The 24,654-nt window shown below is 42.0% G+C and overlaps 1 protein-coding gene across 1 annotated transcript in view; it reads right to left on the bottom strand.

Moving 5' to 3' along the window:
• Window positions 1–1,443: 1,443 nt before the first annotated feature.
• mapkapk3 (MAPK activated protein kinase 3) overlaps window positions 1,444–24,654 on the bottom strand; it is a gene marked incomplete at both ends in the record, with an annotated part of 37,748 nt that continues 14,537 nt past the window's right edge. Inside the window, 9 exons of the mRNA XM_080728179.1 lie at window positions 1,444–1,599; window positions 6,150–6,230; window positions 7,165–7,250; window positions 10,161–10,285; window positions 11,963–12,038; window positions 17,317–17,443; window positions 17,798–17,877; window positions 21,978–22,042; window positions 23,924–24,063. Of these exons, the coding sequence (XP_080584305.1) occupies window positions 1,444–1,599; window positions 6,150–6,230; window positions 7,165–7,250; window positions 10,161–10,285; window positions 11,963–12,038; window positions 17,317–17,443; window positions 17,798–17,877; window positions 21,978–22,042; window positions 23,924–24,063 (936 nt within the window). The remainder of the gene's footprint in view (window positions 1,600–6,149; window positions 6,231–7,164; window positions 7,251–10,160; window positions 10,286–11,962; window positions 12,039–17,316; window positions 17,444–17,797; window positions 17,878–21,977; window positions 22,043–23,923; window positions 24,064–24,654) is intronic.

Consider the following 24,654-nt stretch of genomic DNA (forward strand, 5'->3'; position numbering starts at 1 on the left):
GCGTGCGTGCGTGCGTGCGTGCGTGCGTGTGTGTGTGTGCGCGCGCACGTGTATATGTTTGTATGTACAGTATGTATAAAAAATATATGCTGCTGACTGAGTAGTGCATTTAGGTAGGAAAACTGTCCTGCCAAAGGCAATTCGACCACACACATCGTACTAAACTATCATTACGCACATGTTCACACTCATAGGTACCGTACACTCACATACAGTAGGCCTACAACTGCTCCGAAAGGTCAGAGGTCAAACCACAAACACATACATACAGTACTGTATGTCGTACATACATACAGTATAGAAAACATATGGCTGGTAAAAATAGTCTGGCTCACAGTCAGTGAGCCCCGCTGATCTCAGTGCTGCCTGGGAGACACACACGAGTGCTGTGATCTCTCATGTGCTGTCATGCTCCAAATTAAGCCATCCAAACGTTCTTCCTATCACTTATCCACCTAAAGTTCCTTAATGACGATGAGACACCATCAGGGACGTGCTGGCCATTTGGAAAAGCGGGACAACTCCCGAACGGCCAGTTCATTCCCGGCCGGTCCAGGCCGGCCATTAGGAAAAGAATGTAAATAATAATGTCGGCCTTTGTTCCATTTTGGGGGCTGGGCGGCCAACAAAGTAAATCGTCATTGTCTGGCAGAAACCTCGTATCTCCAAGTTTCAAATTTGTAAATGTTTTCGCAAAGCAAAGCCCTGCTTCATCATACAAGGCCGTCGCACAAAAGTAGTGAAAACAGCAGATCTACAAGCACACAACGCCTCGCACCGCGTTTAAATCATTTTTAAAATGATAAATACAAAACAAACGGTTTTGGACATACAAGGTTTCCACCCGACAACGACGAAATATAACTCATGTAAATGGCCCACTGGCTTGTCACTTTGTCACAAATCTTTGAGTAGCAGCAGCGCTATAGAGAGAGATCTCTCTCTATAGCGCGCAATGAGGGCCTCTCTCTCCAACTCTTTTTCCCGGGCTGAATCAGGGGCCCAGCATGTCCCTGGACACCATCATACTCCTCTGAGGGTTGGACCTCAACCTACTACGTGTGCTGCTGAGGTGACCTCACCTCACTCACCGCTTATCAATGTTGTTCAGTGACGTCATTTTTGCGGTAATCCACCCACCGTGGAGGATATATGGGTGGATGGATGGCTTAATTTGGTGTCCAACGTCACACAGTTCACCAATGTTCCCTGACACGGCCGCTGGATGGTCCAGCTCCTCCACTTGACTGATGCTCTTCCAATGAAGAGAAGTATTCAATGTCTCTGTGGGGTTGAAAACAGGTCTTTTTCATCGTCCCCACCTCACAGTTTCACCCTCCTCTCCTCCTGCCTTCTTCTGAACTCGGTGCTGCTCGGTGGTTCTATAGCCCCCGACCAACCAACCGACCGACCGACCGGCCCTTTTTTGCTTTGGTCTACGCCTCACTGACTCTGACAGACCGTTCCTCCGCTCTTCGACCCGGCGGCAGCCTTCTTCCGTCTCTTGTTGAGCAGAGGGTTGCTGGACGTGTCCAGGTCTTTGATCTTCACCTGGTCGTAGTCCACGCGCATGGTGGCCAGCGCACTGGTCATCTCCTCCTGTAAGGGCAAAGGATCAGGAAAATAAACTCGGGCAAATAGGGGAATGTTTTACTCCAGAATGCAGGGCTTGGCAACATATTAAAAAAATATATAGATAATGGTGCTGTCAGGCAGAAACCTCTTATCTCCAAAATGAATGCCCTACTTGATCCCACTTCAGCATCACAAAAGCATCAAAAGTAACAGAACCACAAGGTCAAAGGTCAAAGTCTATCATGTGGCCCAATAATCTCTTCTTTATAGGGATGGTTTTCATAGGCATGGTTGCTTATTTCTCTTGCAAAATACGGCAACACTGCGGTTACCAGATCTGAATCTGTGTGTGTGTGTGTGTGTGTGTGTGTGTGTGTGTGTGTGTGTGTGTGTGTGTGTGTGTGTGTGTGTGTGTGTGTGTGTGTGTGTGTGTGTGTGTGTGGTATGCAAACCAAAGGCCTGTCCATACTTTGACCGAATCCGAACCTTTCGGTCAAAAGTCCGGTTCGACTACAAAATGACGTCACTTGCGACTTCTGAAAAGCATTAGACCTAATGAGAGTTCGGAAATTTGCACGTCAGCCCTCACCCAACATTTCGGAGATACTATGGACAGGCCTTCTCTCCATAGTACTGGCAGAGCAGTCGCTGGCAGAGCAGTCGCTGGTCTGGAATTTACCCGTTACAGTAATGTTTTGAGTAATGTTTTTATTTTCAAATAGCCAATGTATATACCGGTAGGTGTAAAGTGTTCATGTGATCTGTACTGTATCTATGTGAGTGTGTGTGTGTGTGGTATGCAAACTAACGGGCAGAGCGGTCACCGGCCTGGAATTTACCAGTTACAGTAATGTTTTGAGTGTTGGGATGTGGTTTTCCATTGATTAGGCAATACGTTTTTTGGCATCACTCTCTGTCAAGGTTTGAAGAAAGCTGAGATGATGCCAAAAGATGACGTGAAACTGAAAACATTCCATTGTTTTCTATTTCAGTTTCATTTTGATTGCTTTTTATAGCGGTTTTGATAGTTTAGTTTGGTTCTTAGTTTTTTAAAAGGCTTAGTTTCAGTTTATTAGTTTATTATTAGTTTTAGTGTTTGAAAATAGCAAAACTCTACAAGTTCACAGCTTGGACGCTTGTTGAAACAGAGCTAAAGACTGCTAGATAAAACACGGTAAGATTTCATGTACAATACTAGTCTCATCATGTATGAAATATTGACAATATTTTATATACGCACGCACGCACGCACGCACGCACGCACGGTCGCACGCACGCACGCACGCACGCACGCACGCACGCACGCACGCACGCACGCACGCACGCACGCACGCACACACACACACACACACACACACACACACACACACACACACACACACACACACAGTAGGCCTATATACGATCAACACACACACAAAACTCTAATTGTAATAGATAATAATAGTAATCGACTCAATCATCTGATTAATCACAAAATGTGTCAATCTGCAGTACACATGTGTGAGCTTTATAGAGCTGCTATTTTCACTTTCTAAAAAATATATATATAATTGATGTAATTGAGGCAAAAAATAATAATAATGGTGATACTGGTTTGAAGTCACATGGCCCCAGCCCTACCCAGAATGTCTGTCTGTGAGTCAGAGGAGGAAACGGCGCTCTATCATACTGATGAATCAGCGTTTATAAAGGCCTATGGAAATATAGTTTTCTTTTTTATTTATTTATATATCATGGGTCTGTTCAACTTCAACACCACTGAAGGGCTACATTAAGGCCAGTTGTAGGTTAATTCCTGCAAAGAGAAGGACACTGTTTTCAACCCTCTCTGTAATGCAATTGTGTTGTTTGACATACTGTTAACAAGATTTTCAGGCAGCCTATAGGCAGACTTCAAATCAATTTTAAAGCGGTCTCCGTATAATATGGGTATGTTACGTTTGTGACGCCTGCCATCCAGCGTCCGCCCAAAAACATGTTTAACATAGGATAAAGTTGCCTATTTATATATAATAATAATACTGAACACTCATTCACAAAGTGGTGCGTTCATTGTATTCCATCACATCTTAATCACAAACAACAGGTGACTGCGATAAAACAGGTGATAATCATTGTATTATTATCGGATCTATAATCATAGATCCATGGCCAATGATGATGAAATATACACTGCTACATTGTATCATCATACATCATCATCATCATTATACGTGGCAGTGGTAGTGTTGCCATGTCTGCTTATTATAATTTATAAGCGACTTTGGGCTTGGTTCTCAAACCTTTTCATGTCAAGGACGCGTTGTGAGCTTGTAGATCGTCTATTTTAAAATAGCCAATGTATATACCGGTAGGTGTAAAGTGCTCATGTGATCTTTACTGTATCTAGGTGAGTGTGTGTTTGTGGTATGCAAACTAACGGGCAGAGCGGTCACCGGTCTGGAATTTGCCAGTTACAGTAATGTTTTGAGTGTTGGGATGTGGTTTTCCATTGATTAGGCAATACGTTGTTTGGCATCACTCTCTGTCAAGGTTCCAAGAAAGCTGAGATGATGCCAAAAGATGACGTGAAAACATTCCATTGTTTTCTATTTCAGTTTCGTTTTGATTGCTTTTTATAACGGTTTTGCTAGTTTAGTTTGGTTCTTAGTTTTTTAAAAGGCTTAGTTTCAGTTTATTGTTTTTATTAGTTTTAGTTTTTGAGAATAGCAAAACTCTACAAGCTCACAGCTTGGACGCTTATTGAAACAGAGCTAAAGACTGCTGTAGCTAACACAAAGTAAGATTTCATTATAAATACTAGTCTTATGTATGAAATATTGGCAATATTTTTTCTATTTAACTTAGTTGTAACTAGTTAACTAGTTAAGTAAAGCCTCAAGTTTATTTTAATTTCAGTTTACTAAATGCATTTATTTATTTAAAAAAATGTTTTCAGTTTTTGTTACTTTGTTCGAGTTGAGCACAGAAATGGAAAAGCAACAAACCCCAGTCAACAACGATGATTCGCTGTCGCAACACAACAAGTTGCAACTACAACCTCTTGCAAGCTGCAAACCACTTGCAAGCACATGCATATAATTTGAAACACTTGCAACAGAAACCCAAAACTGTACAGACACTGTGGCAACAGGTAATGTCAAACCGATGCAACTGGTTTCAAGTTGCAACGAGTTGTTGCGTTGAATCTTTGGAGTAGACTGGGCTTCAGAGCAGTGGTGGAAAAATGTTTACAAAAGTAAAAGTATCAAAAATGCAATGTAGAACTCTGTTAAATGTAAAAGTACAAAAGTATTGGCATCAAAATATACTCAAAGGTACTCATTATGCAGAACGTCCCATTTCACAAGATTTCAAATGTATAAGATGTATACATATAGTATACAAATGTATACCAATAGCAGATCTACAAGCTCACAATGTGTCGCATCGCAACACATTGTGAGTTGTGAGTAGATATACTGTATGGGTGAGTACATAAAATGGAGATCCCTGATGTCGTCAATATTAAGCCCATACCTGGGAATGCCGATATATGGACATATTGTGTCAGTCTCGTGTGGTCTAAGCGTGACCTCTCCCTTAGGGCGTCTTACTAGTAATAATAATCAAAATCTACAAAGTAGCCTAACTAGTAACGACATTTTTCAAATAACAAATAATTGTAGCGGAGTTAAAGTAAATACTTGCCTCTGAGATGTAGTTTAATAAAGTAGAAGTTAAAACAAATTAAAGAAATGCTTCAGGGCATGGTCACACCACACCTTTATTCTAGCTATGGAGCGTTTTTTTTGTTTGTTTTTTTTGAAACCCGCAAATGTCACCGAACCGCTCCATTCCCTGTGAAAAGCATTGTCAGAATCCGCTCTCATAGGAAGAATAAAAGTGTGGTGTGACCGTGCCCTCAGAGTGGATCTGTCATGTTCATGTCATAAAAAAACAACCTGTTCTAATTTATTCCCCCCCGTGGCTAAGAATCATTAACAGCATGCTGAGAGCTGATCGACACTTCCCTTTTTCGACAATGTTTGAGAGAAAGGTTTGACGTGCCATTTTAAATGGGGGAAACCAATTCAGTAAATGTCCTTTATAAATGGTATACAGCATTAAAAAATATTATTAGATTATTATCAGCATTCTTGTTTTTAATTTATTCATGAAATACTTTAGAAATGGTGTAATTGTTATTAATTGATGAAAAGTTGTGATTGTTTTTGATTCAACTTAAAAAAAAAAGTTTAAAAAAAAGTCTGTGAGATATCGTCGTTGTCGGGTGAAAATCTTTAATGTCCAAAACCATTCGTTTTGCATTCATCATTTTAAAAATTATTTAAACTAGTGAAAACAGCTGATCTACAAGCACACAACGCCTCGTCGTGTGCTTGTAGATCTGCTGTTTTCACTACTTTTGTGCGACCGAATGTTTGGGAAACAGTGATGTACAGTCACCACATGTCTAAAAATATTGACACACAGAGAGAGACTGTCTGGAGGTCATGAATGAGGATGTCACTGAGGAGGTGTAGTGTCAGCGAGTGACCAGAGGGTGTCAGTGTTGCACTGTGGCTGACCTTAACATCGTCCCACATCTCCCTGTCTTCAGTCAGGACTCGGGTGGTGTGGAGTGGAGTGGAGGGTACCACCATGGACTGCTGCAGGGTGGACACACACACACACACACACACACACACACACACACACACACACACACACACACACACACACACGCTCATCAATACATTTAGACCTGAAAAAAGTCTTCTAGATCCTAACAGTTTTCTGAAAAACCTATGTTTCTATGTCATTGGTTCTCAAACCTTTTCAGGACCCCCTAGAATTATATGTATTTGACCACAGACCCCCATCAGAAAATATTTAGTTCCAGGGACCAAGAGAAAGAATAAATGGGTTAAGTTCAAGTTCAAGTTACTTTTATTGCCACACAACCAGGTTGGTGGTATTTAGTTTCAGCACATAAAATGTTGCAGCTCTGACAAAAAGACAAGGAACTTGTGTGTGTGTGTGCAGGCGGGCGGGCGGGCGGGCGGGTGGGCGGGGGGGGGGGGGGGGGGGGGGGGGGGGGGTTCTGGCCCTGTTACAGATGTTGTCCAAAAATCATGCAGATCGGTACACAGTATCTCTGTAGCCGTTAAATGGAACGGGTATTTCTTACATTGATGCTCCTACATATTAGCATGCAAGCACCAGTTAAAGTTACTTTCCATCCCTCATATACTGTGTGCACAGTGCACATCCCATAACCCACACACTGCACATCATTTCGGAGCTCATATCTTTGAACGGGTAAGGGCTAGTTTAGCTAATGTGAGGGGGGAGAGGGAGTGGGGTACGGAGGGAGCCCATGGGAATTCCCAAAGTGATTCATTTATACGGCATCACTTGAATAAAATAATACAACACATTGTATTAGTTGAATTGCAGTTATTTTACGTTATGTGTGAGTGTGACAAAGAAAAGTAAGACCAATTAGGCTTTACAGACACACACAAACTTGACAAACAATGCAACATACTGTACATGAATGCATATCAGGTGAATAAAGTGCGTAAACAGACACAAACTTACATTGATCCAGGGGTGATTCATAAACTGAGTGATGGACATTCTCTCATTGGGGTCTGTCTTCAATAACTGGTTGATGAGATCTTTGGCTGGAGCAGAAGCACAGAAAAATATTTATAAATATACAGAATGGCACACGCACGCACACAGACACGCACGCACGCACGCACGCACGCACGCACGCACGCACGCACGCACGCACGCACGCACGCACGCACACACACACACACACACACACACACACACACACACACACACACACACACACACACACACACACACAAAAAAAGTACTCAATCAATCAATCAATCAATCAATCAATCAATCAATCAATCAATCAATAAAACAATCAATAAATCAATCATAACTTCAGTCAGTAAATGACAGGGTGTATACAGTATATAGTCACATAAGTAGAAGTTGTATATCATCCCTCTTGCAGTGAATTATTAAGAACTGATTTAATAGGTGTCTATGGTTTTCTTGTTGCAATATATGTAAGCGTTTTAGAAAACCAATAAGCCATAGAAGGTCTCGGTTTACTTCTGTTTTATAATGGCTGAGATGGTCGGATGCTCACTCACTACATAACTCCTGTCCTGGCCTTTCTGTTGTTTCCAGGGTTCGTTTCAAGGTCCTGGTGCTCACATAGAGAGCATATATAACTGACCTGCTAACATGGTATGAGCAGAGCAGGACCCTAAGGTCAGCCGACCAGGGTCTATTAGTCATCCCTCTTACCAATGATAACCAAAGGTGACAGAGTCTTTCAGGCTGTCGCTCCCAGACTAGGCAGCGTCTGTGGGTATTTTTAAGAAGCACTAAAAAGCACTTCTGTTTAGACATTTTGATTGCATTATGTCTGCTGTTTTTATTCTGAGTTCTATTGTAAAGTTTGTATTTCTCTTAGTTTTTAATTGTATTTTATCGTATTCACTATGTGCTATATAAATAACATTTACTTCATTACTTACTTACTATGCCTCTCAGCCATGATAAAACACTCAGGTCTGGGGACCACCAGGGGTCCAAATGGATCCATTTGTACACTCTCAGAGTTAAATAAGCACTGTGACCCTAATGCAGGGGTCTTCAACAGTGGGTCTGGGACCTCTAAGAGGTCCTCAGAGATACTGCAGACGCAGACACGTTGTGTTCTTGTAGATCAGCTTTTTTAGGCGAAGAGTTTTGGTGTAGAGGAAACAAAAGAGCAAAGTTTACAAAGTATATACAAAGAGTGTTTAACTTGTGTCTGAAAACACTCAGCTAAGGGGTCCTTCCTTGGCCTGAAGAACATGGAAGACCCCTGGACTAATGCATATCAAACTGGGGATCCTTGAAATTAGAAAGGTTGACTTGACTGATCACTGGTCTAAACAACATGCAATCTAAATGGCATGCAACAAATTAACTGATGTCTCAAAGAGGACATCAATAATGGTATTTAAAAGACAAAGAAGTGGCCGCACACACTGTAGCTAAAGTGCCAATATTTATTTTAGGACGCAGAGTATATGAAAACCAACGTTTTGGCAACAAACTGCCTTCTTCAGGTCCGCTTCTTTGTCTTTTGAAGACTATTATTGAGATTATTCTACTGTGAGCTGGCATCACTACAAGGAACTTGTGTGCATAGTATCCTCATCCAGTGTGAGTTTTGCCAGACAATTCTGAATATTTATGAGGCTGCTATTTCTTGCCTTTATCACAGCTTATAAAAGCTGACATTACGAGCACATGGGGTGGCATAGCTCAGGGGTAGAGAAACCATCATTAGGCCATGAAGGGTTCCTGAACGGTTCCCAGTTCGAATCTTGGCTCCCCCTGCCTGAGTTAATGCCAAAAAGTCCTTGAGCAAGACTCTGAACCCCTAGTTGCTCCTGGTGAGCAGGTTGGTTCCTTGCATGGTTTCCTCTGCCATCGGTGTATGAATGTAATGCCCAATCTATAATAAAAGTGCTATATAAATTTACCACATAGCAGAAAGGTAGGACCATGCTAACTAAGTCAAAGCTTTTAATATGTGCAAAGCACCTACTGTATAAATAAACATCTCAGTGTGTGTGTTTGGTGACTGTGGAATAGAGGCCTTGCACAGAATGGTTGAATAGTTCTTTCATCCAGCATTGCTGCCTGTGACCATTAGCAACCACTTATCCTCAAAATAAAATGCATAATTTCTGCGCGGTAGTTCCTGTTCCACTGCGACTTGTTTACAAGATTCCGTAGTCAGACACCAAATTATTATTAATGTTGATATACGTATATCTAATTAATGAACACATAGAAATCGGTGTTTAGCACGTATAGCACTAATTCTTCCAACAACATGGAGGATAAATGGGCATTCTAAGCATATACTGTATGGTGGTTCACACATACTGTATACCTCTGTCTGAGTTAGTGTTAGTACACATATCAGCTTGGCAATGTATCTTTAATTCTGTCCGTCTGTCTGTGGAGGCTAGCCTATGTACTCTACTGAGTCTACTGTACGTCACTGTCCACCAGAGAGTGCTGAAATCACCAAAACAAATCGACTGAAACATGCTACCACCAGAGACCTCAAATGGAAGCCAAGCATTTCATTTCAAGTTCTAGATTTCTGTTATTGTTACACCTAGTATATGTAAGTACAACTATTCAGACACTGTAGCACACCTGTAATTATGCACATGCGCATAACGTGTCTAGTTCATCAAGGAGAGATAGCTTAGGTTTAAAGGGGATGGGGTTGGAGTTATAGGTGATTTGTTGGGGCCATTGTTGTGCAGCGACAATTACAAATAGATAATCTACAATCTCACAATGCAATGCAGTGCGACACGTTGTGAGCACGTAGATCGGAGTGAAAATGGCATTCACATAATCGCCGTCCTAAAAATGTTGATGTCCTCAGAATGTGTGTGTGTGTGTGTGTGTGTGTGTGTGTGTGTGTGTGTGTGTGTGTGTGTGTGTGTGTGTGTGTGTGCGTGTGCGTGTGTGTCCTGTTGTCTCACCTTCCTGGGACACCTCGGCCCACTCTGGGTTGGGGAACTCATACTGGCCCATTCTGATTCTCCTCTTCATCCCCGGGGAGATGGCCTGGCCTGTGTTGGAGTAGAACGGAGGAAACCCACACAACCTGAGAGAGAGGGGAGGATGGGGGGGAGACAGAGAGAGGTGGGGAGACAGAGAGAGGGGAGAGAGAGCGAGAGAGAGAGAGAGAGAGAGAGAGAGAGAGAGAGAGAGGGGGAGGTTTAAATCACATGAGATAAAAACAAACAAAATAATGAAAAAGTAAACGGCTTGGATGAAAGCATGGAAAGGTAGGGACGGGCAATTAGTCAGAATGATCATATCGACATCGGTTATCTGCCATAACAGCAATTCATTACATTGGATAGCGGACAGAATTTAATATCGCCCATCCCTACTAAAAAGTTTACAAAATATCACCAATATTAACAATCTATCTTAAAAACACGTCATAAAGACGGGAGCAGTCACTAATAGCTAATTAGTAAGATGAATGAGGACCCCGGCTCTATATAGAGAAAGTGGTTTACTTTCCTTATCTTTGCATTGTGTGCTTATTAAAAACAAATGTGGTGTATACTGTACATTTAAGTATAGAAGGTGCTTGCAGAGGCCAGTGGTGGACACGTGTAAATACATTTGTATTAATAATAATAACTAATTAAAATAAAAACAAATTGTAGATTTACTAGAATACGTACTTCAGTAAATGTGTCAAGTATTTGCACTCGTATGTTATCAGTTATTTACTACACTTCAAAGAAAAATGTACTTTTGACTCAACTATGCATTTCTATGAGCATTGGCGTTAGCTTTGAAGTCAACCGTTGACATTATTAATCTTTTCAAAAATGTGATTGGACTCACGCCGAGCTCCTCACAGCAGGAGACCTCTCACAGTCCCCACTCTCTCACCCACGCATGTATTAAAAGCTCTGACCAGACTTGACCCAGCAGTCTGTGGCTATGGTGAAGGAGGTTTGACCGAAGTGTGGACATTTTCACTTGCTGCCACCTAGCTGTAATTATCCTGTCGCTCAGCCTCTGCTGCCTGTGAAAAGGCGTTTAAGTGCTGCTTCACTGATTTCACCTCAAGAGGGTGAAAAGGTAATTAATTAATGAATTCACACAACCTCGAAAACAAGCTTGAAGTTAAATAAGGACTTCTTCATGTTCAAACAGTTTGACCGGGCTGAGAATTCTCACCTATGGCCATGTCATTTGAGACGGACAATACGGTATGAGTAATTCCCATCAAATTGTCTCCTTTGATTGCTTTTTTCTTGATTCGTAAATGGGTTTGTGTACTTTGTCCACTATGTCCAGTGGTGTAAAGTTAACTATGTTATACAATTTTTAGATATTTCTTTTAGGCACTTTACTGAAATATTTAACATTTTCAGTACTTTCTACTCCAGTACATCTCAGAGGCAAATATTGTACTTTTATTCAATTATAATCATTTGAAAATTATTTGTTTGTAGAATTAGATTATTATTACAAAACATACATTACACACTTCAGCCCTATAAACATTTCGGCTATTTTCAAAAGAAGTTTATACATTTCATACAGATTTGAAGGCATAATGAGTTTTTTCTACTTTTGGTACATTTTGATACCAATACTTTTGTACTTTTACTAATTTTTAATTCCAGAATTTAACTTGAATTTAAGTATTTTTTTACATTGCAGTATTGATACTTAAATAGAACAGTACAGTACTTCTACTATCACATACACAGCACACAGGAACATGTCTGAACACAAACACAATACTCACAGGATGTACATGATGACGCCCAGAGACCACATGTCACATGACTTGTCGTATTTTTCCGGGCCCAAAACCTCAGGAGCTTATCAATGACACACACACAGGCACACGCGCACGCACGCACGCACGCACGCACGCACGCACGCACGCACGCACGCACGCACGCACGCACACACACACACACACACACACACACACACACACACACACACACACACACACACACACACACACACACACACACACACACACACACACACACACACACACACAAATAGAAACAACATGAAACACGGAAAGCAAGGCAACAACACGCATTATAATAACTGACAAATACTTCACACTATTGACTAGCCCTTCCACAAAAGGTGTATCTTTTGAAATAATATTTAACCTACCGTACTATTAACTCATTGACTGCGCCGCCACGAGTTTCCCGAGTTATTCTCGTTGTCTGAGGCTGCGACGCCCGAGTTTCACGAGTTGGGGCTGTTTTCAAGGTTTATGCAAAAGTACACTTTCCTCTAGCCTGTGACAAAATGTCATGTTGCTATGATAAAAGGGTGGTTAAAAATCACACATCAAAGTCAGCTTGTTTGAAAACAAAGGAGAAATCGACCTCCCCATGAACCCAAAGTGAACTCATTTATCAGGACACGGCTCCGCCGACACAGTGCGGCGCGGCCGCAGCAGTGGTGGTGTCAGACAATGAAAACAAAACAAGCAGATCTTCAAGCAGACCATTCTGCATGAATCAAAAACATTTTCACTTGAAAAGCTGTGACCTGCTGCACTGAGTCACCCTAACCCACACACAGCTCCATATACACGCAAAAAAGTTCAAAGTCTCTACAACAAAAGTTTACCAAAACAGCAAGACAACAATGGCTACATCAGAGCCTCGTAGCAACCGCCCGGCCTCTCAGGCCTCTCTATACCAAAACAAGCCAACACAAACACATCAACAACACAGCAACACCTCCCCGATGAAAGCATTCACAAATCAACACTCAAAATGTTATAAAAGTTTCAACATGAACTTACCTCAGTGTGAGGAGGAGAGCGTTGGTGTAACACACACATACAGAGAGAGAGACAGACAGATAATTCCAGTGCCGTTTAGTGTCCAGTAGATCAGTAATCCTATAGTTTCATTCGTGTAGTTTTCTTTTTTCGTTGTTTGTGAGCGGGTTTCATGCCCACACCGCGGAAGCCTAAGGCCCCGGCCGGGCGCAGCAAGCGCCCGACGGCTAGCCATGGTTCGCCGGTCGCCTCTGGTTCTGGTTCCCGTCGCGAACCAGCCCGATCCTGCACTGGACGCGGGCGAGGTATAGGGCCTCCATCGAACCCCGGTCAGACCACCATGGATTCCTTTCTAATCGCCAATTTGCCCCGTCCGGAGACGGATACGGAGTACGAGACGGAGGAAGAAGAGGCGGCGTCGCCGTCCCAACAACACACACCGCGGGCAGACACGGCTCCACTGCCCGCACTCCTCACGCCGGAATCGGTGGCTCGCCGTCCCGCGAGGCCACGCGAAGAACGCTCTGCCATGCCCATGTCGCCGAGAGATAATATCGAGACTCACTATCTCTCCCAGTCCCAGAGTGAGATGTATGTATTATCCTAATCCATATCATTGATCCATTCAAAAACAGCAGATAGCAGTCAGTGCAAGTTCACAGCGCATCACTTCGTAGCCTACTTTCCTGAGCTAACTTTCGCTAAATTATTCACTCAATCAAATGATGAGGTCCGTGTCCGAGGACTTCTCCTCTCCGATGCAGATGATGTCATCGGCAGCACTGGTGATTTTGAGTGGCACCCCCCGGAGAGCAAAGATGACTCTTTCTTTGCGCGTAAATTGTGCACATGCAGCACACATTGCGCGCGTGCACACACACACACACACACACACACACACACACACACACACACACACACACACACACACACATGGAAACAGAACTTTTCATTCAATTTGAGGAGTAAATCATTTATTTTATTTTGGTATGCGTTTTCAGAAGCTGATCAAGGAAGTGCTTCTCTGTCAGGCACTGGGACACAGAGACCTTCAAGCAAAGGAACAGGCAAAGGTAAGATAAAAATAATGATATTTTATATATATATATGTGTGTATATATATATATATGTGTGTATATGTATATATATATATATATATATATATATATATATATATATATTATATGTATATATATGTATATATATATATATACATATATATACATATATACATATACACACATATATATATATATACACACATATATATATATATATGTGTGTATATATATATATATATATATATATACATATATATATATATACATATATATATATATATATATATATATATATATATATATACATATATATATATAAAATATCATTATTTTTATCTTACCTTTGCCTGTTCCTTTGCTTGAAGGTCTCTGTGTCCCAGTGCCTGACAGAGAAGCACTGGTGATGGAAGCACTTCCATCACCAGTGCTGCCGATGACATCATCTGCATCGGAGAAGTCCTCGGACACGGACCTGTACACATCATTTGATTTTGGTGCCGCCTCTTCTTCCTCCGTCTCGTACTCCGTATCCGTCTCCGGACGGGGCAAATTGGCGATTAGAAAGGCATCCATGGTGGTCTGACCAGGACCGGGGTTCGATGGAGGCCCTCTAGCCCCTCTACCTCGCCCGCGTCCAGGGCAGGATCGGGCTGGTTCGCGACGGGAACCAGAACTAGAGGCGACCGGTGAACCATGGCTAGCCGTCGGGCGCTTGCTGTGCCCGGCCGGGGCCTTAGGCTTCCGCGGTGAGGGCATGAAACCCGCTCACAAACAACGAAAAAAGAAAAAGAAAACTACACGAATGAAACTATAGGATTACTGATCTACTGACACTAAACGGAACTGGAATTATCTGTCTGTCTCTCTCTCTCTGTGTGTGTGTTACACCAACGCTCTCCTCATCACACTGAGGTAAGTTCATGTTGAAACTTTTATAACATTTTGAGTGTTGATTTGTCAATGCTTTCATCTGGGAGGTGTTGCTGTGTTGTTGATGTGTTTGTGTTGGCTTGAGCTTCACCGAAGCCATTGTCGAAGCCTGGTGCACCCCGCGACCCACCCAACCCCTCTGGCCCGATTCTCGGACTGTGAGGAGGTCAGCCCATGTCCCTGAAAAGATACCGCCCAGACCACGAAGGAGAAACCCTACAAGGGTCTGCTACATCTGCAGCAAAATACACAAGAAAAGGAGTGAGACCTCATTCTACTGCCATCTGTGTCTTGTGCCTTTGCACAGGAGGCTTTGTTTCGAACGGTACCACGCAGAGATTGACTATGAGCATGCAAGCGGTGCTCGACGTCGATGATAGACAGACACATTTTGATGACATGAGTGTAGACATACTGTGTACCGATTTGCGTGATTTTAGGGCAAATTCTGTAGGAGCAGTGTCCAAAAATGTGTTTGAAAAAATCGGCCTGATGGTGGCGCTATATGGGACAGATCCATTTTGATGACATGAGTGTAGACATACTGTGTAGCGATTTGCGTGATTTTAGGGCAAAATCTGTAGGAGTAGTGTCCAAAAATGTGTTTTGAAAAATTGGCCTGAAGGTGGCGCTAAATGAGAGCTCCATGTTGATGACATCAGTGTAGAGCAAGTATGTACCGATTTGCGTGATTTTAGGGCAAAATTTGTAGGAGCAGTGTCCAAAAATGTGTTTTGCAAGAATCGGCCTCAAGGTGGCGCTAGAAGAGGGGCATGTGAGAATTGATGGGTGGAGGTTGTAGTTTGGCAGGCAAGGAGTGTGTGTGCAAAATTTGGCATGGATCTGGGCAACGGTTGCGGAGATACGATGTGACGTGCAAAAGTGTGACGTGTGACGGACGGACAGACAATGTGCCCATTACACTGTAAGAAAATATTGTTTTGTTTCAGATCATAAAGTAAGCATCTCATGTAATAAATAAAGAGCTGTGAGTAAAAAAAATTAGTTGTTTGCTTGAAAAGAGACCATTCACAAAAACGTATTTTTCTCCAGTTGTTATTCTGAGAGGGCTTGGTTTTGGTGAAACAAGGGTTTTCAAATGGCTATAACTAAAGAAGTGTACATGATAAAAACATAATTATTTTTTCTGTGGAAACTAGAAGTTATCCTCTTTCCTCTGGGCCATGGCATGACATAGTCATCATTAGACAGAATTTAAAAAAAAATGGTAAACATGGTAAGAAATCAAGAAATGCTTGGCAACCTAGCTTGATAGTTCACTTTTAATGGTGGCAGTCAATGAGTTAAGACGCCTCAGGGCGACAACTTCCGACAAGGCGAGGTTACTCCATATATGGAGATCCCTGCTCTGAGTATCTGACATCACTGTGATGTTACCTGTGATGTCACAGTGATGTGTCAGGGGAACCACAGTGTCAGGTGTTATCCCTGCTCTGAGTATCTGACATCACTGTGATGTCACCTGTGATGTCACAGTGATGTGTCAGGGGAACCACAGTGTCAGGCGTTACACGTATACTGTACATACAAACAAGCTGTGCCGGTTCTGACAGTAAACTGCGCCCTACGGTCGCAATTAACATTAGCTTTATAATGTATATGGTTCCTCACTCATCACTGGACCATTTCTGTCTACTCCCTCTGCGTCTCAGAGGTGGGCTGCGGATACCGCATAATACTGTAGTTCATAAATCTGCCTACCGATGACATCATCGGTGAGGATTCCAAGCTTAATGGAAACTACAGCCTTTCTCTTACTGGAAAGTTAGTATGCTGAAATAGAAGGCTGTTGTACAACATAAAGGATAAAAAGAATCCACTCAGTAAAGACTCTTGTTTGAAATGACCACCGATGATGCCACCATTGGTCCGCAACATTTTCAAACTATCCACAGTCCACCTCCGAGACGCAGAGTGTGTAGGCAGAAACGGCACCGTCCCATACAGTGAGCAATAGTGAGAACCAATAATATACAGGTACTGTAAGACAGAGGTCTTCAACATTTTCAGGCCAAGGACCCCTTAGTTGAGAGAGAGATGAAGCAGGGACCCCCAAAACCTGTTCATAGATTCCATAGTTTCATCTTTTGACAGCACAATCAGTGTATTTTGGATTCATGTCAATTTGTGTTTTAAAATATTTAACCACTTGAACTGCATAATGAGTACTTTTACTGTTGGTACTTTTACATTTTGATGCCAACAAGTAAATTATGAATACCAAAGTTGTACTTGTAACAGATAATTTCTACGAAAGAAGAAAAATAAAAAGTGTGCATGAGTACCGTGTCCGTCACTGGTTTACAAGTGGTCTTGTTAACTCACCCACATAGTAGGGCGTGTAGCAGGGCGTCTGCAGAGGGTTGTGTAGCGTGGTCTCTTTGGCGAAGCCAAAGTCTGTCAGTTTGAGGTCTGCGTTTCTGTCCTTACTCACGTAGAGCAGGTTCTCTGGCTGGAAGGAGGGAGTGAGGGAAGGAAGGAAGGAATTATTGTTGTTTACATTTCAACGAGCCCAGAGACACTGCATGATGCAAAGCAGTGGTTTCCAAACCTTTTAGCTCAAGACCCAAAAGAGAAATTAGACATTTGCCCCGAGAGACCCAAACTAGTGAAAATAGCAGATTTTACGAGCTCACAACGGGTCGCTTCATGCCACGTTGTGAGCTTGTAGGTCTTCAATTTTCACTACTGAAAATTATTACTGTAGATTTCTTTAATGATTATTTACAGATATACCGGTAAATGTGTAATGAAGTGTAATACAGGCTTCAGACGTAGAGAGGGAGAGAGTGTGGCCGGGGCTCACCTTGATGTCTCTGTGTGCAATGTTCATGTTGTGAAGGTACTCGATGGCGGTGCCAATATCCCTCATGATCCCTGATCCCTCTGGGAGGACAGAAGACAATCAACCTTTATTTACCGTATATAGCACGTTTCATACATCAAGTGCAGTTCAATATGCTTCACAGAATAGGTTAGAATAAATAGATAACAACAAATAAAGAAGCATGTAAGAAAAAAAAGCAAGAGAAGAAACATTGAGAACTAATAAAATAGGAAAAATAAATCAATAAAATAAAAATAAAAGTGGAGAAAAACAGAAACCTAGGTTAAAGCAATGCTAAAAAGGTATGTCTTAAGAATTATTATAAAAAGTCAACTACAGTGATCATCAGAGCCTCCGGCAGGCAGTTCCTAAGGCTAGTACCATAATGGTGCATTTATAATAGCTAAAGGCTGCTTCCCTGTGGCTTTTTGTCCAAGCCTCTGTGCCAGAGGAGCTACAGTATAAGCAGGTTCCTGCTGGGAACATACCTGGATATCACTGTGGACAATTAGGCCGGAGCATTTCCATGTAATGATTTAAAAACCAATAGGATTTTTTTTATCGATTCTAAAACTAACAGGCAGCCAGTACAGAAGACATCCATCACACCCATCAAACCAATGCGCACTGTACAAATGTTAGAGTACAAACACAAGTCTAATACAAAATGTGTAAGAAATAAATCGATATTTCATTCTCCTATCCTCCTTTTTGGAGCTGTGTGAAGCACAGGCTCCCTATACGTGGCTGTGTGGGTCTGTGTGTGTGTCTGTCTGTCTGTCTGTGTGTGTGTGTGTGTGTGTCTGTGTGTATGTAGCCTGAACTTCCTAAACTTCGGCACGCCACTAGTCCCACAGTTTTGCCACCACACACTCGCGCCATATGTCAAATCGACCGCCTTACTCGGGAATCGTGGGCTATTACTTTTCTAAGAGAAAGGTTCTATAGTTTAATTGATATTAATTTATTAGTTAATTAATTTTCCCCATTGACTTATAATGGGAATCGCAAAAACTCACATTCAATTATTTGTCTCTCGCAAACCCTAGGCCTAGGGGCTAGAGTTTCAAGACTTGGAGAGGAGGTTCATAATGATTTCAAGGATTAAAAAAAAAATAATTGTGTCATTTGGCCGCATGGTGGCGCCATAACACCCCACTTTACGTTTTGGCCTGTAACTCTTGAACCGTAGGTCGGAAAATTAAAAATATTTTTTCCCTGGATTCCTTGGGTCATGACGCATCTCCCCATATAGGCCACGCCCATTTGCGCCATGATAGATTTTCCGCCATCTTGAATTTTCTCCAAAACACACTTTTTGCTCCTTTTCCTACATATTTTCTTCAAATGTCACAAAAATCGGTACACATGATCCACACACACACACACACACACACACACACACACACACACACACACACACACACACACACACACACACAGCTCCACTTCACACGGGTGTGATTTTTTGGAGCTGTGTGAAGCACAGGCTCCCTATACGTGGCCGTGTGGGTCTGTGTGTGTGTGTGTGTGTGTGTGTGTCTGTATGTAGCCTGAACTTCCTAAACTTCGGCACGCTACTAGTCCCACAGTTTTGCCACCACACACTCGCGCCATATGTCAAATCGACCGGCTTACTCGGGAATAGTGGGCTAGTAACTTGCTAAGAGAAAGGTTCAATAGTTTAATTGATATTAATTTATTAGTGAATTAATTTTCCCCATTGACTTATAATGGGAATCGCAAAAACTCACATTCAATTATTTGTCTCTCGCAAACCATAGGGGCTAGAGTTTCAAGACTTGGAGAGGAGGTTCATAATGATTTCAAGGATTAAATAAAAAATAATTGTGTCATTTGGCCGCATGGTGGCGCCATAACACCCCACTTTACGTTTTGGCCTGTAACTCTTGAACCGTAGGTCGGAAAATTAAAAATATTTTTTCCCTGGATTCCTTGGGTCATGACGCATCTCCCCATATAGGCCACGCCCATTTGCGCCATGATAGATTTTCCGCCATCTTGAATTTTCTCCAAAACACACTTTTTGCTCCTTTTCCTACATATTTTCTTCAAATGTCACAAAAATCGGTACACATGATCCACACACACACACACACACACACACACACACACACACACACACACACCACACACACACACACAGCTCCACTTCACACGGGTGTGATTTTTTGGAGCTGTGTGAAGCACAGGCTCCCTATACGTGGCCGTGTGGGTCTGTGTGTGTGTGTGTGTGTGTGTGTGTCTGTATGTAGCCTGAACTTCCTAAACTTCGGCACGCTACTAGTCCCACAGTTTTGCCACCACACACTCGCGCCATATGTCAAATCGACCGGCTTACTCGGGAATAGTGGGCTAGTAACTTGCTAAGAGAAAGGTTCAATAGTTTAATTGATATTAATTTATTAGTGAATTAATTTTCCCCATTGACTTATAATGGGAATCGCAAAAACTCACATTCAATTATTTGTCTCTCGCAAACCATAGGGGCTAGAGTTTCAAGACTTGGAGAGGAGGTTCATAATGATTTCAAGGATTAAATAAAAAATAATTGTGTCATTTGGCCGCATGGTGGCGCCATAACACCCCACTTTACGTTTTGGCCTGTAACTCTTGAACCGTAGGTCGGAAAATTAAAAATATTTTTTCCCTGGATTCCTTGGGTCATGACGCATCTCCCCATATAGGCCACGCCCATTTGCGCCATGATAGATTTTCCGCCATCTTGAATTTTCTCCAAAACACACTTTTTGCTCCTTTTCCTACATATTTTCTTCAAATGTCACAAAAATCGGTACACATGATCCACACACACACACACACACACACACACACACACACACACACACACACACACACACACACACACACACACACAGCTCCACTTCACACGGGTGTGATTTTTTTTAAACTGGGTTGTTATGTACATTTAAAACAAGAACAGGGCTCACAGCTCGCAAGAACTTTAAAAGCTTTCATTTTGACCTTGCCGTACATTGCTGCTGTGCTGTGAATAAAATTGCGAGTTTCCTAATAGTTTTTTCATGATTCTGTTTTTACAGTTGGGCTCAGCACCAAGAAACGGAGGATGTGCGTTATTTTTGGAGCTGTGTGAAACACAGGCTCCCTATACGTGGCCGTGTGGGTCTGTGTGTGTGTGTGTGTCTGTCTGTGTGTCTGTCTGTCTGTGTGTATGTAGCCTGAACTTCCGCCATCTTGAATTTTCTCCAAAACACACTTTTTGCTCCTTTTCCTACATATTTTCTTCAAATGTCACAAAAATCGGTACACATGATCCACACACACACACACACACACACACACACACACACACACACACACACACACACACACACACACACACACAGCTCCACTTCACACGGGTGTGATTTTTTATGTACATTATACATACAGTATACTGTAGTCTTATGCTTGACTTTCGTCCGTTTTTCATTACACTGTATAAAGGCCTAATTTCGTATTGTACTTTTTGACCGCAGGAGGAACAGACACTGCTGAGGCAGTTACTGAAATAAACAATTACACTTTGTTGCACGCAGGTGTCACGTGCCGTCACAAGCAGATCTACAAGCTCAAGCATGTCCATCTGCTATACTGCATACAACAAAGTATAACTCAGGCTTCAGAATAATAGTTCTAACCTAGATTTATGCCGTAGTTTATTTTAACTTTTTCCCCTTCTCAAAATTATCGTCTCTGTCGCCTGTCGGGTGGAAACCTATTACGTCCAAGACTGTTACTTTTCAGGGATCAGAAGCATCAAATGGTTAGGAAAGTAAAGTAGTAAAAGGAAAGTAGCAGATCCGCTCAAGCTCGAAATGCGTCGCTTGCGCTGTGTTTTGGAGCTTGCGGATCTGCTCCTTTTGATGCTTTTGTGACGCTGTAGTGCAGTGGTTTTCAACCTTTTTCATATCAAGGACCACTATTTATTCTGCATTTGAGTCATGATCAACTAAACACCAACTTTCAGCCTCAACTAAATATGTTCAAGAGTTAAAGATCTATAAGGGTCCATTTGGTTACCGACTCTCCATCATTTAACCACTGCTGCTCTAGTGTGATCAAAACACAAGATATGGATATAGGAGGTTTCCGGTATCTCTCCATCAGTCCTCACCTCTCTCAGTGAAGGCCTGGTCTCCTCTGGCCTGGATCCGACTGAACAGCTCTCCGCCCTGCATGCTGGGGAGAAACACGCATACGCTTTAGGGTTAGGGAGAAAAAAGGATTAGTAAAATCACCATCCTAAAACGTTGATGTTCTCTCTGTGTGTGTGTGTGTGTGTGTGTGTGTGTGTGTGTGTGTGTGTGTGTGTGTGTGTGTGTGTGTGTGTGTGTGCGGCTGTGGGCGCGCGTGTGTGGCTCCCTCCTGTATGAGTCAGCAGGGTAGATATTTCTATCTAATGCACACACACACACACACACACACACACACACACACACACACACACACACACACACACACACACACACTACACCTGTCACTTCATTAAAATATTATCTTGACGCTGTCACAGTAAACATTCAGTGATGATGACAATAGATATCCATCAGTCACTGTGCGGTCAATAAGTGTTTGTTTATGAATGATGTGTCATTTCCCAGCATTGTCTGTGTTCTCTCACTTCCCCCTGCCTGCAGTCATTCTGCGGGAAAGCATCTGTGTCATCTTGGAATTGGCCCATCTATATATCTATCTATATCTATATCTATATCTATATCTATATCTATCTATATATATTGCACAAAAATGGTCTGTGATTTTTTTCTAGTTCAGAATGTTGAACTAGACTATAACGTCTTTAATCACTGTGGGGAAACACCAACTACTGTACCTTGAGCTTTGTGCAGACAGGTTTGTGTTTCAATATGTGAGGAATGGAGATGGCATGTCTACTGTACAAGGGCAGGAATTACATGGAGGCCATAAATGTCATGGCTGCCGTGCCCCCTCTATTTGGCATATTTGGTTGGTTGAAATAAACATGTTTTATAAAGAATGTAAAAAAAGGATTTCATTACTCAGTGTTGGGGGTAACGGCATTAGAATTGACGACGTTACTGTAACAGATTACTTTTTGGGGTAATGGAGTAACCTAACAAGTTAGTCTAGCAACAACAACAAAAAATGTGTTACTTAGCTACATACATTTAAGCTGCACTATGGATTTTATGTTTACCAAACCTCCTCGCAGGTGGGTTTTACTGTAATTGTCTGTAACGGAAAAATAATCTAACAACTTACCTTTCTCAGAAGGTAACGCTGTAACGTAAAAGTAACGATACCCAACATTGTAAATACTACAGTATGTATTCCAAATTCATTCATCCTTAACCCTCGATTTATTATTTCCGTGGAAAATAACTATTTTATTTGATGGCCTTGCTGCACTGATATTTGGCTATTGATTGTGACCTCAGAATTGTACAACACCAAAGGCCAAGTGATGGCCTTGCCCCAAAAACTATAAAATTCCAGGCATGCTACTGACATTTCACTAATTTCAGTGGTCCTAAGGGTTTCTTGACGGGGTTCCAAATGGTGCCCTTATGCGTCTGTAACTATTACAGTGTCCATTGGTACACTCTCAGAGTTATTATGGGGTCTTTGAAATTAAAAAAGTTTGAGAACCACTGCACTAACTATACTGTATACTATACTGTATACTTTTTCTCAGTTCAGTCCTTTGCGGTTAGACTGGACATTTATTTACTATGTTAATTTGAGACAGAGAGAGAGAGAGAGAGAGAGAGAGAGAGAGAGAGAGAGAGAGAGAGAGAGAGTGAGAGAGAGAGAGAGAGAGTTCTGCTCTAACACGCTGGTTCTCAACCTTTTCAGGCCGTGACCCCCTGACCAGCACTAAGAGTTGAGGCATTACATTTTGTATAACACAGTTCTATTGTGAAAATCTACATGCTCACAAATCACAATGCCGTTGTGTAGATTTCACAATTTCTACCACCAATATTTGACAATTTGAGAGTTAGCGATTATTTTTGCCCTGGACCGTTCTCGAGTATAATAATCAATATGTAGATTACTGGGTGTAGTCGTGTCCCCTACCATTCCATAACGATGAGCAGACACTTCTTCCCGTGGTGCATGTTCTCATACAGGCTGAGAATGCCAACGATGCCAGGACCTCCTGACACCCGCCAGTGAAGCTCCACCTCTCGCCTGGCCTTGGGACTGTCATAGAGGATCTGGGAGGAAAGACAAAAGACCAGTGAGAACTTATGGAATGTTGGGGCAAATGTCACAGATTTTTCACAATGTTATAGCATCGGTTCTCAAAGGTAGTTTATGTAGCATCACAATCTTTTTAACCACTTTATCCATTTATACGTTTTACTTTTTAAAAAACAGCAGAACATTTTTTAAATATCGGAAAATGTTTGGAAACATTTGTTTTTCCAAATCAAGGTACAGTACATACAATGCATCAAAGATGAATAAATTCACGTTTATGTCTATTGTTTTGGATAGGAACGTAATAACCGAAGCATCCTAGACAGCACAATATCATGCAGTGACGGAATTGTAGCAAAAATGTGGAAATTGCAATTTGCAGCTCAATACTGAACTGATTGCATGTGACAAAGAGGTCTGTTGCTTTCATAGCAGTCCCTCTACTGTAGAGCTGTAATATTCCGTCATACGACAGATTGGCTATTTTCGGCATGCAACTATAAATCAGACTTAAGGCTGCCAACACGTGTACATACAGTACACGTGCACCTGTGGCAGATATAGACCTTGACATAACATGTATCTTCCATCAGAGTGTATTTTGG

The sequence above is a fragment of the Nannobrachium achirus genome (assembly GCF_963921795.1).
Source record: "Nannobrachium achirus genome assembly, chromosome: 6".
NCBI classification, from domain to species: Eukaryota; Metazoa; Chordata; class Actinopteri; order Myctophiformes; family Myctophidae; genus Nannobrachium; species Nannobrachium achirus.